Source organism: Bubalus kerabau, chromosome 12 (assembly GCF_029407905.1).
Source record: "Bubalus kerabau isolate K-KA32 ecotype Philippines breed swamp buffalo chromosome 12, PCC_UOA_SB_1v2, whole genome shotgun sequence".
Classification (NCBI taxonomy): Eukaryota; Metazoa; Chordata; class Mammalia; order Artiodactyla; family Bovidae; genus Bubalus; species Bubalus kerabau.
This window is the reverse complement of record NC_073635.1, coordinates 52,736,777-52,752,796: the sequence shown is the minus strand read 5'-3', so window position 1 is coordinate 52,752,796 and position 16,020 is coordinate 52,736,777. Positions and strand designations below refer to the sequence as shown.

The 16,020-nt window shown below is 36.4% G+C and overlaps 1 protein-coding gene across 11 annotated transcripts in view; it reads left to right on the top strand.

The window, feature by feature from the left end:
- Positions 1-16,020, top strand: part of MYCBP2 (MYC binding protein 2) — a 260,797-nt gene that overhangs the window by 172,556 nt on the left and 72,221 nt on the right. For all 11 annotated transcript variants that reach the window (XM_055542695.1, XM_055542698.1, XM_055542697.1 and 8 more), the window contains 6 exons: positions 3,130-3,345; positions 6,938-6,993; positions 8,463-8,578; positions 10,946-11,043; positions 11,762-11,878; positions 12,582-12,722. In XM_055542695.1, coding sequence (XP_055398670.1) covers positions 3,130-3,345; positions 6,938-6,993; positions 8,463-8,578; positions 10,946-11,043; positions 11,762-11,878; positions 12,582-12,722 — 744 coding nt within the window. The remainder of the gene's footprint in view (positions 1-3,129; positions 3,346-6,937; positions 6,994-8,462; positions 8,579-10,945; positions 11,044-11,761; positions 11,879-12,581; positions 12,723-16,020) is intronic.

The following is a 16,020-nucleotide window of genomic DNA, read 5'->3' as shown; positions in this document are numbered from 1 at the left end:
TAATATAGAAAGCATATTCTAGGAAGCTCCAATAAATACTATTTAGGAAAAGTGATTTGCATACCTATTGATGTTAGATTTATTGATACCACATTATCATATTAGCTGAAAACAAAATTAATTCAGTATGTTTCATTTTCAGCCTGTTAGTGCATGAAGTTTTCAGGACATTTTAGACTTATCAGAAACTCCTAAAGTATCCTGATAGAGTAATAATCAATTATTTGGAACATAAAAGTTGGTTTACAGATAATATTTTTGAGATCCAGAATCCTTTTTTAAAACAGCAGCTGTTACTGATATTTTTTTAACTTATAAAAATGATTACTCCAAGGAAATTGTGCTTAGTAAAAAGAGAAAAATGCATAGGAAATAAAAGAATAACAAAGTTTACAAAGAAGCACAGTTTATAAAAGAAAGCAGAATGGTTATCATTTTTTATCTCAGTACTTATAGAGTATGAAATTATTTACTGATTTATTTCAAGGTTGGTGGTATATAGGCAGATGTACATCTCCTGTTCATTTACTGAGGGTAAATATAGTTGTTTAAAGAAATATTAAATCAAAATAATATATATGAAAATAGTAACTAAAATTTAAAATCAAATTCTTAAGATTTGGAAGCATTTACTTTTTTTTTTCCTTTGTTACATTTAAGTTTAAAGCTTTTAATGGTGGCAGTGTATATGAGCTGAACAATTTTTCTATTTATCTTTAAACTTCTGTGTTTTAAAAAAGTCAGATGGGTTTTTAATATTTCCAGAGCATAATGTCAATCCAAATACTGATTTCTCGTAACTCCAACTCAGGATTGTGGTTATTTAGTGAAACATGTTTGCTACCTGCACTTTCTGTAGACAGTGAGAGTCTTAAAACTACTAACTCCCTGGAATGACACTGATAAGAGCAGTCCACGTTCCTGGGATGTCTCTCAATTACTTAAGTAATGTTGTCACTTTCATTTATGCATTTCTTTCTATTTCTGTGAAGATCCTCTTGTTGAATTACCTGTTCTTGCCAGCCACAGAAGTAGTATCTGAAAAGAACAGAAGAAACTTTGGGTGACCCTCAGAATGATGAAGAGCTAAAATGGTCTTTAAAGCATTGGTTACTTTGTGGTTGCCTATTCTCCAAGCCAGGCTTCAGCAATATGTGAACCGTGAACTTCCTGATGTTCAAGCTGGTTTTAGAAAAGGCAGAGGAACCAGAGATCAAATTGCCAACATCCGCTGGATCATGGAAAAAGCAAGAGAGTTCCAGAAAAACATCTATTTCTGCTTTATTGACTATGCCAAAGCCTTTGACTGTGTGGATCACAATAAACTGTGGAAAATTCTTCAAGAGATGGGAATACCAGACCACCTGATCTGCCTCTTGAGAAATTTGTATGCAGGTCAGGAAGCAACAGTTAGAACTGGACATGGAACAACAGACTGGTTCCAAATAGGAAAAGGAGTACGTCAAGTCTGTATATTGTCACCCTGCTTATTTAATTTATATGCAGAGTTCATCATGAGAAACACTGGACTGGAAGAAGCACAAGCTGGAATCAAGATTGTCGGGAGAAATATCAATAACCTCAGATATGCAGATGACACCACCCTTATGGCAGAAAGTGAAGAGGAACTCAAAAGCCTCTTGATGAAAGTGAAAGTGGAGAGTGAAAAAGTTGGCTTAAAGCTCAACATTCAGAAAACGAAGATCATGGCATCCGGTCCCATCACTTCATGGGAAATAGATGGAGAAACAGTGGAAACAGTGTCAGACTTTATTTTTCTGGGCTCCAAAATCACTGCAGATGGTGACTGCAGCCATGAAATTAAAAGACGCTTACTCCTTGGAGGGAAAGTTATGACCAACCTAGATAGCATATTCAAAAGCAGAGACATAACTTTGCCAAGAAAGGTTCGTCTAGTCAAGGCTATGGTTTTTCCTGTGGTCATGTATGGATGTGAGAGTTGAACTGTGAAGAAGGCTGAGTGCCGAAGAATTGATGCTTTTGAACTGTGGTGTTGGAGAAGACTCTTGAGAGTCCCTTGGACTGCAAGGAGATCCAACCAGTCTCCATTCAGAAGATCAGCCCTGGGATTTCTTTGGAAGGAATGATGCTAAAGCTGAATCTCCAGTACTTTGGCCACCTCATGCGAAGAGTTGACTTATTGGAAAAGACTCTGATGCTGGGAGGGATTGGGGGCAGGAGGAGAAGGGGACGACAGAGGATGAGATGGCTGGATGGCATCACTGACTCGGTGGACGTGAATCTGAGTGATCTCCGGGAGTTGGTGATGGACAGGGAGGCCTGGCGTGCTGCGATTCATGGGGTTGCAAAGAGTTGATCACAACTGAGCAACTGAACTGACTGACTGACTGACTGAGGGACCAAGTATTTTTTGCCAGTTCATAGCAAATAACAATGTAATATTTTGTTATAATTCTTGGAAGGTACTTCTGAGTATTTATGAGGCAGTTTGTGCTTTCAGTGTTTTAACATGCCTTAGGAAATCTGTTCTTTGCATCTCTATAGTAAAGCAGATAAAAGACACCCCATTTTATCACTGAAGAAACTGAGTTGGAAAGATTAATTAGATTGCTTGGCCCTCATAGTTCATGTTGATGACAGAACCACCTAATAGTACTCTTTCTGCAAAGTAAATAAACATCTTTAAGTTTTAGGTATAAAATTTGCTTTATTATCTGTTAGGTTGTAAGACATCTGTCAGTAGAGTTCTTTTTCTTTGCAGAACAGTATAGCTAAAGTTGAGTTTAGTGCTTTAAAATATGTGAAGATTACTGGAAAGTAATGCCAGTAAGAATGTAGATACATTTTACTATCCTTTCCTAGATGTTATTAATGGTGGCACATGTTTTTATTTTGTTTTGATATTTGTGATTATTTATTCCCCAAAACAAAGCCTCTCTTTTGCACTGTGTTCAGGATCCCTGTTGAGATGCATTCTTCATAATCGTTTGGCACTGTTAAATAGTCTTTAAAAGGAATGCCCTAGGGGGACAAGTGGTAACATAAAACTTAAAGAATTGCAAGTTTAAAGTTGTAAATTGCTTTCTTCTGATGTGTCACGGACAGTTATATAATAATGTCATTTGGTTTTTATAATATCTTGGTTAGGTGGAAGTGAAAGCCGTTCCTGTTTCTCAGAAAAAAACATCTTTACAACAAGAGCAAGTAAAGAAACCTCAGAGGATTCCTGGTAGTCCTGCAGTACCACCTGCATCTTCTAATACTGACATGACCTTTGGCGGACTAGCATCCCCAAAGCTGGATGTTTCGTATGAACCCATGATAGTGAAGGAGGCTCGATATATTGCCATAACAATGATGAAGGTAATTTATTTTACTTCCCAGAAAAATTTTATTTTTTACCATTCATTTATGTAGCAAACATTTCAGTTCCTGTGAAAATGCTTGTGTATTTTCAAATCACCAGTATTCCTCGGACATACCCCTTCAAGACTTTGAGCTTATTATTGAGGCCCCCTTCAGCTTTGGGTTCTTCCAAATGTTAGGCTTATCTCTTTGGGTTTCTTCCCTCTTTAGGCTTGAGGCTTTTAGACAGATTTTTTAAAATTTTTGTCTTGTTTTTTTTAGTTAATCTTTAGAGGCAGTGTTAATCTAAATTATCAAGATGGTCATTATTTGAAATCAAAGTTAGGAATTATGCTATTTTCAGAGAGCAGTGTGAGCCATTGTAGGCTCTCATTTGGAGGAATGACATAATTTTTGGTTTTATAAAGATTATGGTGGAATATGGAGAATGTAATTGGGTGGGTATTCAAGAGACATGGTTTGGTTTAAGTCTGTTTAGGAGACTGCTGACTTAATCTGGTGAGATATGCTCATCCCTTGGATTAGTGAGTTGTCAGTCAATATAGAATCAGGAGATTTTTAGGATAAGTAAGACTTGGTGGCTAATGAGGATGCTGAAAAGAGAAAGAGGAAGGAAATAAAACATTTTGAGCTTGAGTAGTAAGAGTGATAATATTGGAGAAGGGGCAGTTTTTGGTTGAGGAGGATAATAGATTCAGTGTTGGATGTGGTTTTAGATACCTCTGAAATATCCATCTGAAGATAGATAAAAAGAAGCTGAAACTACAAACCTGATGTGATCACAGTCTTACCTCATGAAAAGAATTGGAGAATCATCAGTACTTGGATTATTCATAAATTATGAAAGTAGGAGATGTCTATCTAACATGGTGAGAAGAGAGACGTTCCAGGACAGGGTCCTGAGGAACGTCAGTAATGATGATGCTCAAACTTCTGTCCACATCAGAATCACCAGGAGCACTTACTTAAAAAGGAGATTTTCCTGTCATCCAAAGATTTAGATTCAGTAGGTCTAAAAAGAGGTTCCAAAATTTATATATATAAAACAAATATGCAGAATGATTTATATTCAAAAGCTACACTTTGAGAAATGTTGATTTACTAGATTTAAAAAAAAAAAAAATGGAGAAGGGAAACAAAAATGTTGGCAAGAATACCAGCCAGAGGGCTAGTATAAACTAGGACACCGATTCTTACCTTGGGCCCTTTTACCACTGCAGTGCATATGGTGACTCGTTTAATTCTCATAACAACCCTATACATCACTGGTTTTTATTCCCATTTTACATATGTGGAAACCGAAGCATAGAGAGATTGAGTACGTTGTCAAAGGGCACCCAAATGCCAGGGAGTTGGTTCCAGATTTTATCTCCTAACTACTTCCCCAGCTGCCTTATGCCATGGCTTGTAAGTCACAGAAAGCATATTAAGGAGGTTTACTGTTGTTTTGCTGCAGAAGTGAAGTTTTGAAAAGGATCTAGCAGCAATCTTGACAGGAGCAGCTTTAGAGACATAGTTGGTTAATTAAATTGCAGTGAAGAAAAGGTGAAAATAGTATCAGTCTAGAGGGGTGAGATGGGAAGGGTGATAGGAGGGATGTTCAAGAGGGAGGGCACGTATGTGTACCTATCGCTGATTCATGTTGGGATTTACCAGAAAACAACAAAATTCTGTAAAGCAATAATCCTTCAATTAAAAAATAAATAAAATTTTTAAAAATTTTAAAAAGAGTTGAGAATAGCTACAGACAAAATGAGTGTACATTAGTTTTTCAAGATGTTTGGTTATAAAAAGAGAGGAAATAGAATTGAGATAAGGCTTTAGAGTCTTGAGATTGAATATAGAAAGACATCTTTTAGTACTGATGAGACGTTTGAGAAGGGACAGTGAAGATACTCTGAGAGATAAAAAGGGATTGGCTGTAAATAAGAGAACTATTACCTCTTTCACTGTACCAGGCGAGGAAAAATAAAATAATCAATTGCTAATAAGTTTATAGGTTGTATGGCCAAGGGACTATTTATGATAGCAATTATATGTCTTAGATTGGAGATGGGAGTGATGAATCTTAGGATCAAGATTTTGAAACAAAGGGAAAAAAATGAAATAGTCATTGTACAGAATGAGGAAAAAGTGATCAGAAAAGATTTATCAGCCCTCCTTGGAGAATCAGTTGAAACTGAAGATCCTGTATTAGCAATGCAATATGAGTCTTATGAACATGAAAAAAAATGATCATAATCATTTAGATTGATTCGGCATGGATGTTGTCCCAGATAATTCAACAAGCAAACAATGACTGAGAAGGAAGTTGGGCATCTGGTGGTTAAAGAAAGGTCATTGGAATCCAGCTCATTTGGAAGGAAAATAAAAGTGGATTCAGAGAGAGAACTCTGGGGAGGGGAGAAGGATTAGAAGTCTTAAGAATAGAAACGGTTTGGAGTTACAGAGGCAGAAAACTGAGCAGGTAGTGTCACAGGTCCGTGACTTTCAATGCAAGTGACTAAAAGTAGAAGTTGAGATGATTGAGGTTGAATAAATAAAGGGACTAAAAATCTAATAGTTTTGACTATTAAAGAATTTGAAGCTAAACATTCTCATTCAACTTTTCTTTAAAGAATTTAACTTCTTGCCTCCTTACCTCTCTAGGCATTCTTTTAGTTTCCTGGTAGCATACTTAAGTTTGTATAATTTCTTTTGAAAGTCTAGTTACCAGGACTGAATTCAGTATTTTAGGAATGTTCTGAGAGGCCCAGGATAGGGAAGTTACAGAATGCCATTCCCAAACTGTCTCTTAGAGATATTAATTCTTGTTTCAGGAAAGGAGATTTTCTTATATCAAACATTTACAGATAACTATGTATACTCCCTTTTGTACATGAACAAGAGTTTCTCTAAGATACATATCTAGAAGTAGAATTGCTGGATTGTAGAACGTACTTGTCTTCACCTCTATTAAATATTGCAAAAATTTATAGGCCCCTGATCTGTGTGCCAGAATGTTAGGTGCCTCATGTTCTCACCAGCATGTGGTTCTCACCAACACAATTTGATGACGGTGATATGGTTATCTTGTTTTCATTTTCATTTCCTTGATTCCTGGTTCAGTTGAGTAACTTTTTAAGGGTTTATTGGCCTTTCAGATTTCCTCTTCAGTGATTTGTCTTACTTACCTTTCTCTTGTGTTGTTTCTGTCTTTTGTATTAATTTGTTCTCTATGTTCTCTATGTATTATGGCTTTGTATCCCATTTTGGTTAAATGAATCACAAATCCCTTTCAGGTGAAGGCTGATCTTTGCCATTTCTTTATGGTGTCCTTGTTTTGGAGAAATTTAAAATTTTAATATGCTCAAAACATATTGTCCTTTTTTTCTTCTGAATTTGTTGATGTTTTGTTTGTTACATGTACGTCTTTAACACACCTAGAATTTATTTTTGTAGGTGGTGTGATGTAGGTAATTGAGTTTTTTTCTTTTTCTCCTGTATGGATAACCAGTTGTCTCAGTACCATTTATTGAGTGTTCTGTCACTGCATTAGTTAAGAATGTTTCTAATGATTTTGTGATTCTTGATGGTCTCTTTCTTAAAGGTTTATGAAAATTACTCATTTGAAGAACTGCGTTTTGCATCACCAACTCCTAAGAGGTGAGGATCATTTCCTCAAAGCTTAGCCAAGACATTTCAGCTGCTTACAACTAAGATCACCATGAGTTCCAACTTTCTTGTCTATTAAGGAAATATTTTATAGCATTTTAAAATTCCCAGTAGAGACTTACGACAGGTTTTATAATGTGTAGATTTGCAGGAAGCATGTATTTATATTGAACTATAAATACTGCCAATATGTTACATAATACTAAGGTAATACAGAAATAACTAGTATCTAAAAGTATATAAATTGGCTTGTTTTTTCTGTTTTATTTCCTTCTCTCCATCACCTAATGGAGTGGCAGAGTGATTTTAATATATGTTGCACTTGTTATTGAACTTAGTTATGAGAACTCTAATTTTGAGCTCTGAGTAATTCTGTTAACTCCAAATTGAAGCATGTTTTTTTGGCCGACTGTTTTATTTGCTCGTCAGGGGCTATTCCCAGGGCAATGGGAAATACCAGTTTGAAATTCAGAAGAGAAATAAATTTTTGATCATCTTTATAGATATGGTATTTAAAATTGATGAATGATCAACTGCAGAGATGACACTGAAAGAAACTAGGAGACCTAGACCTAAATCCTGGGGCAATCCAAGGTAGTCAGAAAAGAGAGCCAACAAAACACCTAGAAAGAGTGGCCAGTGAGAGACAAGAACAATCAGCAGAATGTTGCAGAAGCAAAAAGGTTTTTCAAAGGAGGAGGAGTTGTAAGTTACCAAATTCCACTGAGGATTGCTGAAGATAAAGAAACAGCCACTGAATTTGGGGACATGGTGGACATTGGTGACTGTGACATAATCAATTGCAAAGAAGTATTGGGAGCAAAAGCATAGTTAGGATAAGCGTTGGAAGAGAATGGGAAATGACAAGGAGAGTGGTTGTTGACAATTGTTCAGGTAAGTTTTGCTGTAAATGGGGAAAGAGCTATGAGACTGTATTATAGGGAAAGGTATGGTATCAAGGGGAGGTGTTTAAGATGGGACATTTTGAAGTTTTTATAGAAATGAAACAAATTATCCAGTAAAGTGGGAGAAGTTAACAAAAGAGAGCAAGAGAATTGTATCACTGAAGTGTTGAGTAAATGAGATCCATAGCACAGATGGAGAAGCTGGCATTGGACAGGACCCAGGGCATTCCTTCCATTGTAACAGGAGGTAGAGCAAAGTAGATTGAATCTAATTGCAACCTTAAGGTTGTATCTGATTGCTTATGTTTTTCAATGGAAGAAACTGATGAGGTCACGATCAGCTGAGAGTCAGAAAGAGGGGTGCTGGAGGTTTGTGGTGAGGAAGAAAGAGTGAATTTAATCATGGAGAATAGGAAAACACTATGACAGGGAAGTAAGATTGCTAGTCATTGTGATCATATAATCAGAAATTTAATGTTTGCTGATACATGTTCATGATGATGTCAGCTGTTTAACCAAAGTAAATATTCCAGTGTCCATCTTATTTCCTTTCAGACCCAGTGAGAATATGCTGATTCGTGTCAATAATGATGGCACTTATTGTGCCAACTGGACTCCAGGGGCTATTGGGCTCTACACTATTCATGTTACCATCGATGGCATTGAAATAGGTATTTTTCTAAAGTTGTGAGTTACTTAGTGTAAAGAACTAGAATCAAAATCCTCTTTCTGTTCTAGCTTGCCCTTGTCCATGTATCACAGACGTGGACAGACTTCCTAACTTGTAGGGAGCGTCATGTCCTCCTTTATAATGAGTACTTAACTTGTGCATTTATAAGGTCTTAACATTTTGCAATCATTTATGAGTCATTGTAGCCCTCATGACTCCCTTCCTGCGTTCCCTAGTGTGCCTAGTCAGGTTCCATCTCCTCCGTGCTGCCCTGTAACCGCATGCATGCCTCGTCTCCCCATCATGGTGCGTCTTCCTCTCCTGGCTGTGAGCAGCCTCTTTCATCTTTGGATCTCCCAGTGTGGTTCAGTGCCTGGGACACAATGAGTGCTCAGTAAATACTTGTTGAAAGAATGAGTTTCTTTACCTTCCACTAACTTTGAAAAATATCTTACCTTTCCTTTGGGGATTAATCTTTCTCTACTCTTTATTTTTTTAATTATCCATATACTTGGACAGCAGTTGGACAAGAAAGCTCTAAAAAGTTTATCAATATGAATTCCTTATAACACTTCTCTTTTCTAATGCTCCTCAAGCAAATGGGTTCCTGTGATCAGGTAGATTTAGAATGCCCCATATATTGTAGTCTCATCTTAGATATTCATCCAATTCATATTATCATATTTGGAATTTTAAGACATTCTGAAATTAAAAATCCTCTCAATTCGTTTAATACTTATCATGAAACCTTTTCATATAGAGAAGGGGGGGGGGGTAGAGATAAAAGTAATACTGTTCCAACATTCCACCAAAATACCCTTTGGGAAACTTTAGTTTGTTTTTACAGTGAAGATAAAGAGGTGCTTTACCTTGATGTAACTGTAGACATATAGAATATGCATTAAATGTAGTGTAACTGTAGGATTGGGGCTTCCCGGGTGACAAAGTGGTAAAGACTCTACCTGCCAGTGTAGGAGACATGGATTTGATCCCTGGGTTGGGAAGATCCCCTGGAGAAGGAAGTGGCAACCCACTTCAGTATTCTTGCCTGAGAAATCCCATGGACAGAGACACCTGGCATTCTACTGCCCATGGGGTCACAAAAGAGTCAGACCCAACTTAGCAACTAAAGAACAACCATAGGATTAGATATATCAGATTCATCTGTAGCATCCTAGACACCTTTAGCTGCAGCCTTTTGCTGTACTCTTTTATTTCAGAGTATCCTTAAAGCCTTTAGTTCAGCAGACTTCTGTTGGTTCTAAGTGAAACATAGTTCTAGATAAGACAGTTCCTGTCAAGTGAACAGCTTACTGATGATTGCAAGATAAAGGGGGCAAACAAAATCACAGGAAGTAAAATATAAGTAGTGACATGCAAGGGATACGAATTACAGAAGTTCAAAAGTAGAGACAGTCAAGATAGGTTCTAGCTTTGCTCCCGCTGCTGGTGCTGCTGCTAAGTCGTTTCAGTCGTGTCCGACTCTGTGAGACCCCATAGACGGCAGCCCACCAGGCTTCCCCGTCCCTGGGATTCTCCAGGCAAGAACACTGGAATGGGTTGCCAATCTTTGCTAATGGTGGGTAAAGAAAACTAACATAAATAAGAAAAATCCACTTATATTCATACATATTTTCTGAAATGACATTGAAGAAAAAGATTCATAGTCACTTAGAACCATTCATTTTCTTCCCTAACTTCTTAACTCAGCTTTCCCCAGAGGTGACCAAACTGATAGTAGGCTAGGACCTTGCTTGACTGTAGGCAAGGACAATTTTCATTAGGATAATGATGATGATAATAGCTAACATTTATTGAGTATTTAATATATATCAAAATTTTTTATACAATCTTATATATTCTATATGTATTTTTAAAATCATTTCATTCTCACAACAGCTCAGTGAACTAGGTGCTGTTCTTAAAGAGTCAAACAGTTAATGACAGAATTAGGAACAATCAAGTCTAACATGAGAGTCCCAGCTTGTAAACACCAAGCTTTGCTGCCTGTTACTCATGAGATAATTGTTATAGATGACAAGTAGTGCTCTGATCAGATGTTATGAGATAATGTTCAATCACACGAGGGTTTCTTTTTTTGTTATTTAAAAATTTTCATTATTATTTAATATAGTCAGTCTATAGCCCCTCCTCTTTTCCTGACTCCCTGAGACTCCCCTTTGGAATCTCACAGTCATTTTTCCAAGTACTCGTCTATTTTTTAGCTGTTAAATATTAATTACCTTGAAGGACAGAATTCAGATATTTCTTTTAATTGTCTAAAACAGCCTGTGAATGTATATCAAGTTAGGTTTAAGGGCCCTCCCTTATATTCTCAAATGTTACAGTTCCCTTCCTTTTCTTACAGATGCTGGCCTAGAAGTCAAAGTAAAAGACCCACCAAAAGGAATGATACCACCAGGAACTCAGCTGGTCAAACCAAAGACTGAGCCTCAACCAAATAAGGTTAGGGGAGAATGAAATCAGAACATGAATCAGTCTGAAATTTATTAATTTTCTTCACTGATCCTTCAAGGTGGCCATCCAATGTCTAATACTTTCCTTATTTCAGTATTTGAATTCTAAGTATTCCTAAATAAACTTGAAGACTAGTTCATGGTAATTCAAGTATAAAACTGTACTTTTTGGTTTCTTGGTATAATGCTATAGTAATTTATAGACTCTGTATACTTCCTGTTATTGAAAGTTTACAATTAACAAAACGTCTGTTGACATTAAAGTGTGTAAAGTTCTCAAGATTAAAGTATCCTGTGCTGTTAAATTCATTTCCTAACATCTAAAGAGTAAGTGCTATAGGAATTTTAGTAAACTACTTACTTATTAAAAAAAAAAGAAACATGGGTAATAGAATTTATATCATACCTTCCTAAAAGGAAAAAAAGACTCTTTTTTTTCCTTTTTATCATATGTCTTCAAAGTTTAGAAATTAACTTATTAATATATAAATAATTTTCAATTTTTTTTCAGTGATTTACAGTTTTATACTTAAAAATGTTCTCTTATTGTTAAAAATAAGCCATTGTTATTTGCACAGGAAGAACAGCTACAAATATTTTGGAAGCTTTCTCAGAATTATACTTTCAAGTCTGTTTATCTCTTACCACTTATAAGGTCTCTCTTCCATGATTTCCCTGTTTCATCTGTCTGTCTTTGCCTTTCTCAGGTTCGAAAATTTGTGGCCAAGGACAGTGCAGGGCTCCGTATCCGTAGCCACCCTTCTCTTCAGAGTGAGCAGATAGGCATAGTGAAGGTCAATGGAACCATCACTTTCATTGATGAGGTAATTTGTAAAGAAACACTTGGTAATAAATTTTGGATGAAAAATTTTTGCACTGTTTGCATGATATAAGGTTACTAAATTTTTTGTTAGAATATGTTTTAAGCAGTTTGGGTAGTATTTGGAAAATTGTTTCACAGAATTTAAAAATTTATTCATTGAGTTTCAAACACTGCATTTATTTTTCTTTATCAATACATAACTAAAATTATATTTTTAGCATAAAAATTAACATGCTAGTCAGAGCCAGTATGAGAATTCAGTGAAAATGAGTAGTTTTTCTTGAACTTTTAAGAGGTTGTTTGCTTTTGTATGTGTTTATTGTATCACTTAACTTTGGACAGGACATTTTTCTAATAATACAATTACATAACTTCTGATTATTAAAATCTAAATTGAGGGGAAGAAAGGCTTGTATTCTTTTGGGAAACCTCTGCTTTTATTATTGAAGTGTTTATCTCAAAGTGTGACTTCTTTGTGCTTTTATTTCTAAGTGACAATGTGTTTTACGATCTCACCGTGTGAATTATTGTATTGCTTGGCTTGCTGGTTGTTTTCCTAAAAGGTTCTCCCATACTTATGCAAAAACTAGGTTCTTAATCTCCATGTCCACCATTATTTGCCTGCTTTGAGCCTTTCAGAACTTTGCTACCTTCCTCGGAGTGACAGGTGGGCATGGCTTGTTTCTGTTGCTTGTATCCCATAGATCCACAATGATGATGGTGTGTGGCTGAGGCTCAATGATGAGACGATAAAGAAGTATGTTCCTAACATGAACGGTTATACCGAAGCCTGGTGCCTCTCTTTTAATCAGCATCTTGGGAAAAGTCTTCTGGTCCCTGTTGACGTAAGTAAAAGGTGGTTTTAAAGAGGATTATAGTGGTACCCTGTCCTCTTTACGGGGCTTTCTTTAATTAAGGCTTCTCAGTTCTGAGGTAAACCACAACTAAATAACTTCAAGTGCTTGAATTCTGAGAGCTTCTGTTTAATAAAGGTGAAGTTTGGCAAGGCTAAGGCCTTTAATACTATATAGTCCATTACAGGAGGAAGCAGTAAATTAAAACTAGGCCTACTGATTTCTTTCCAGGGAGACAGGGAATGAGAGTGGCTAATGAGAGTAGTTGACATTTTTTTTCCTTCCTTATTCACACTACTGTTTGGAATGAACTCAACACTAAAATTTAAGAATTCAGTATTACTATTCATTTCAGAAACACATATAATGTTTTTTTTTTTTTGGTGGCGTTTTGTAATTTTGTGTGTTGTCTTAAGTTTGAATCTTTTCTTTCTTGGTGTATGATACTACCTCGTTAAAACAAGGTGGATTTTTAGACTTGCAGTGCCATAGTGCTCTAGTTGAATCTCAGAGTCTGTGAGAGTTCTATTAGCCTCTTTGAGAGATGCAGTGGAGTACATATAGCCAGTGCTCAAAAGTCACTAACTCTGATAGGAACCCATGGCTCTCTTTATAATTTGAGCAGAAATGTGTGATTTTTTTTTTCCTTTTCATCTCAACCAAATATATGACTTGACTGGAGATAGAAAGCTAAAGGAAGTAGCTCTTAGTATTTTCTAGTTTGACTTTATGTTGAAGAATGACATTAATGACATGACACTGCTAATATATACGACAGATAAATTTTTATTTTAAAAATAACCTTAGTATTTTAAACTAAGAATTTCTTTAAAAAGAATCAGTGCATAAAGCTCGCTCTGTCAAATCAGTCCCTATGTTGTTTGTTTTTCTCCTTGATAGTCCAGAGTAATGTTCTCCATAAGGGTGGTTATATAAAATGATGCTTTGGAAAAGAACATAATAGAACTTCTGTTTGGATTTATTAATCACATTCTTTATTCTGTTCTTTTGTATTTGTTTTGTATAGTACAATGGGGAAAGAAGCTGTCTATATATTTTTAACTAATAGACACATGATAAAGAAAGTCTAGAGAGTTTGGTCTACTTCTTTTTTTTTTTTTTTAATCTGGGGCTAGAAACTTTCCCTTGAATTCTTTTAATCCATCTCTAATTATAGTAACCAAATATTTTTCGGGATAATGAAGGTGATATTTTAAAGCAGTAATTACAGTAGCCATTGTGTTTATTTTGTTAGCAGTTTATATTTTAAATTTTGACCAATATAGGGTTTTGTGTATTTTAAGACCCTAATAAGGCATTATGTTACATTATATTATCTTTACGACATCCTCTGCTTCAAAATTTTTTTTTCCTAATTCCTTTGTGGCTCATTTGAGGAGGTACTTTTGGAGGAGGAGAATATTCATACAGACAAGACAAGAGAATAAACAAAGGTAACAAGGATGAGCAGGAAGTATTCTGAATCCCGTGGCTTTATTTTGGAATCCTCATGTTCTGTTACTTGATGCTTTTAAACTTTAGCCAAGAGATGGGTTTTAGCAGACAGTCGTGAGGTCAGAGAGAGAGGAGGTAAATGGAGTGAGCCATACAAATACTCGATGGCTTTCCACTGCTGTGTGAATGAAGAGGTTATCACTGACTTTATTGGAGACAGAAAGCAAAAGGAAGTAGCTTTTGGTATTTTCTAGTTTGTCTTTATGTTGAAACATGACAGGAATTCTTTTTTGATGTAACTCAGAGTATCTGGTATCACTGAGAAGGCTGAGATTTTTCTGGTTCCTTAATTTTTAAGGATGATAGTGACTTGAGATCCTTATAAATTAAAAGATGCCAGTAGAAAAGGTGGGCATCAAAGATACAGAAAAGGAATCTGAAGGCTGAAAAAAGAGGAGAAAATGGAATTGAGGGCACACTGGTGAATTGTTTCTGTGAATGGAGAGATGATGTGTGTGGCAGTAGGTAAGTTTTTAGGAATGAGGGAGAAAGGGAAGAGGTGAAAGAAACCATCATTTCCAGAGAAGAGAGAAAAGCCATTAGCTGAGACTAAAACAACTGAGTTATGTTAGAGAGTTTAGAAAAGCCATAAGAATTTGTAGTAATATTTGAGAGAAATAGCACAATCTGACAAAGAAAACTACTTGTTTGGGGATTGTTGTGCCAGGAAGGACCCAGTGAGACCACTGGATAGATGCATCCTGGAGACACCCTTCTTCCCCCATGGCCCTGAGTCTCCAGAATTAAAAGAGCCAGGAAAGCAGACAGTGCTGGCCAGAACTTCCTGGGCTGCTGAAAATAGGGACAAAAGGGAATTTCAGGTGCTGATGAAAGAGCGATTGAGAGCACCAGCTGTGGGTTGCAGCTAAAGTTAGAAATGTGAAAGGATTTAGTGGAGGGTCCAAGGGACTTTGAGGACTTAATAAAATGCAACAGTATAGTGAATGCACTGCACTAAAAGAGCTGGAAGGAGACAGGCAATTTGTGTGATAATGTAGCATATTTGAAATTGATTTCATACTTAGAGCATTTTATTGAATGAAATGGATTGTTAATGTGGCCACATCCACATATACAGGTGCTGGCAACACTGTGACCTGCGAGGTTTGAAAGCGAGTTTGTTTACCATCAGAGAAAGGGTCCCATTAGGTACAGTATAAAGTTATGGGACAAATGGGAATAATTAGCTGTTGGATCAGGAAGAAGCCTAACATAGCTCTGGTATAAAAATAAGAGGACAGGTAGATGACCTAAGTAAGGATTTGCATTGCATGTTTGTGACCAAAGAGGACAGGATATGTGTGACAACTGGCATGGGGCTTCAGACAGAACTGGTGTAAAGTTGCTTCAGTGTGGATGTTAGATAAAACAGGAGTCAGAGCCTGGCATAGGCAGGAACAGGCTGATTTCCCAGGGTTTTGATTTTCAGGACCAGGACAGGCCTCTTCAACAGTCAGTAAGCTTTTCATGAGTACCTTACTCTGCAGGACAGAGCATGTGATTCCATCTCATCCCCTCAGGGAACTAATACAGCTAAAGAAATGTACTTTGCTGCTGCTTCCTTTGCATCTCTTACTTCTTTTACTACTGGAGAAATAACTTGCCACCTACTTTGCATTTTTATACTTTGTTGGTGAATGAATCAGCTGTCAGTTATGGCTAACCATTGTAAAAACTATTCAGTTAAACAGAAAGCTGGCAGGTTTGAAATAAAATTAGAGATTATCAAGGACTGATGCCACTCACTTAAAAAGATGCAAAAGTACCAAAAAGT